We start from the raw sequence: 2861 nt of genomic DNA on the forward strand, positions 1-2861 counted from the left end.
TTTTTAAAAGAATCCCTTCAAAACCTACCCTCCCACCTAGCAAAACAAAGATTAAACAATCAAAGATGGCAGCTGCATCCTGGAGCAAAGTATCCTGGGGTCTCATAGAGCCAAAACGATCGCTGAGCACCAGCGCACTCTTTTCAAGCTTCTGTGATGCCCTGTGGGTGCAAAGGTGACCGACACAGTTTTATGGCTCTTTAAATTGACCTGTCAAAAGACAGGGAGAGATAAAGAGAGAAACACATGGCCATGGTGATGGGGGCTTGAGTGATAAGGGAAACAGCAACACATAACTGGAAGCTTAGAGTGTGAAATGCTGTGATGAAAAGGAGGGAGACACTGCCTGGAAAGTCAGTAAAGAAGATAGGAAAGAGAACAAACATGCAGGAGAGTTAGTTGGCAAGATGGATCTCAGAGAAGAGCTCAGAAGCATCACACTTGGCACCCTTGCTACCCCTCCATCCCCCAAATCTCTTCCTCTCACCCTCCCAGTTGTGAAGGGAGATCCAGTTAGTTTGATTTAGACCAAATCTTCGCACTGCCCCGGAGCCTGTGGAGAGAGAAAAAAAAAAAAACCCAAACAATTCAGAGTGGACACTAAGGCTCATCCCTGACTTCCTTTTCTAAATGCACACAAAGAAGAGCGGCTGACGTTCTTCCCAAGAGGAGAACACAGGGAAGGCTTATGAACTCTGCTTCAGATCAAGAGTTGCAGAGATCTTCCCCCAAATTAGCAGGAGACGAGCTCAGCTGGGACTACGTATCTGACCATCCCATGTCCAGGGAGCAGACCCCTGCAGTCAGTAACCTCACTGCTCCGAAACAGGGCTCCCCTCAGTTCACCTCCTGAACACACACACACACACACAGAGTGGCCCTGTTCGCTTGCCCCCACTCCTCACCCTTTGGCTTTGGAAGTTTTCTTGCTCGCCTGGCGCTGGTTGGTGCCAGGGGCCGGCTCCCTGAGCTCTGTTAGGTGCTGTTCCGGGTCTTGGGATGTGGCTGCTGCAGCGGCTGCTGTTGTCACTTTAATGGTCTTCTTCAGGTTTGCCACCTGCAACAGCAGAGAAGCAAGAACCAAGAGATCTCCCAGGGTTTTTAGTTTGGTTTGGGTTTTTTAGTTTGGTTAGTTTCGTTTTGGGTTTTGTTTTTTTTTTTCTTTTAAAGCAAGCCCTGGAGTTAAGAGCTGCAAGCTCAGGTCAAGCAAAAGAGCTAACAGCTGTCCAGACCCCTGCACTGCAGAGGAATGTCAAGCTGATTTAGGACTCTTCTTCAGGCACAACCCCCCAGGGTGGGTCTGGCCTAAGGAAAAGGTAACGCCTTACTTGAGCAGAGACCGTAACAACCACAAGGTACTGCTTCCAGTTATTTTGAAGTGAGGGGCACTGGCTGCTCCCTCCTCGGCCCACTCACCTCACTCTCTATCTGCTGTTTAAGTGCCAGCTGTTGTTCTTTATGTTGGTTGGCCCGGCTAACCTGTTCTTCAATGCCTGACAAGACAACCTCGCAGCCCTGGCACCTGGAGAGAAGACGTAGAACTGAACAGGCCAGATAATTTACACAGCATAGAAAGAAATATGAAAGATGACAGATTTCAACTCCAGAGGCCAAAAAGACCGTAGTGACGTTATTACCTGGGAGGAGGACAAATAACAAAGCGACACTAGGTTAGGAACTACAGATATATACTCAGAAAGCCTCCTGCCAGCAGCCAGGACTGTGCAAAGGTTGCTGCGGCCTCATCACCCCTCTAGCAACAAACAGGGGAATATGGAAAATTATTTTTGGAAAATTACTTTCCGTTGGAGTATGGGAAAGGGGATCGAGTAGGCCACCTCAACAACGCTACCCCCCAGCAACACACAGAGGATCCGGGGAAGCCACCGGCCACTCCTGCAACCTTTTTTGGGTGTTAGTATTGGGGGCTTCCTCCTCACCACTCCTGCAATGTGCGGGTGATGGTGCTTAGCTCCTCCCTCCGGATGTCCCTCCCAATGCTGTAATCCACCTCCAGGCGCTGGTTCCGCTGATCCAAGCTCCCTCGCAGCACATCTGCATACACAGCCTCAATCACGAGGTCCTCCAGTTGTCGGACGTTCTTCAGCTGTAACTGCTCCAGCAGCACTGAGTAGGGGATGCACTGTGGAAACATGATGGTAACTAGCATGAGGTAATCCCAGTGGAAGGAGAACTCGGGGAAACATAGGGCCACTACCTTGATCTTGGCAGCCAGAGTGACGACTGACAGGTGCCTCAGTTTGTTCTTCTGAGCCTCTGTCAAAGGAGGGAGGTTTGCTGCTTCAGCTATTGTCAGGGGGAAGAACAGGGTATAAGAATTTATGCCTCATTTTCCATTTCCCAGTCCTGCACAGAAGCATCTGCACCATACCCATTTCTTAAAGCTTCTGCACACCAATCCCCCAAGCGATGCTTCGTCTTGCCAAGCCATCCCCATTAATTCTCTGCTCGAAAGACCTTTTCTGAGCAGCCTTTCCTCCCTTCAGCCTCAAGTCATCCTCTCTAGCTGTCCCGTGCCTTATTTATGGAGGTCTGCACATCCCAGTGGATACCTAAGTCTTTCCCCGCGCCCCTCAAAAAGGTCTTTGTCAAGATGTTCTTGGAAATTCCCCACGCAGCCGGCAAATGGCAGCATTAATTTTTGTCAAGTACTCCAGCAGTCTCGGGCCCAAACCGCAGTCTCGGGCGTCCGTCGGGCCGTAGCGAGGGAGGCACGGCTCCCGCTGCAACGGGGGGCAGCGTGGGTGAGGGTCTGCAACGGTTCGGGGCTCTCGCACGTTTTCCACACCGAGGGACCGGCACCACCGGGAGGTGAAAGGGCCCCCGAACCGCCCCCGCCG

General features: G+C 51.2%; 1 protein-coding gene across 1 annotated transcript; it reads right to left on the reverse strand.

Moving 5' to 3' along the window:
- Positions 1 to 2744, reverse strand: COPS7A (COP9 signalosome subunit 7A; the record flags this gene model as incomplete). Its single annotated transcript, XM_009579918.1, has 6 exons — positions 1 to 553; positions 906 to 1057; positions 1417 to 1522; positions 1941 to 2143; positions 2219 to 2307; positions 2636 to 2744. Coding segments are annotated over 6 exons (699 nt in total), but the record flags the coding sequence as incomplete, so codon positions are not given.
- Positions 2745 to 2861: the final 117 nt, after the last annotated feature.

This window comes from Fulmarus glacialis, unplaced genomic scaffold (assembly GCF_000690835.1).
Source record: "Fulmarus glacialis isolate BGI_N327 unplaced genomic scaffold, ASM69083v1 Scaffold34336, whole genome shotgun sequence".
In the NCBI taxonomy this organism is placed as follows: domain Eukaryota; kingdom Metazoa; phylum Chordata; class Aves; order Procellariiformes; family Procellariidae; genus Fulmarus; species Fulmarus glacialis.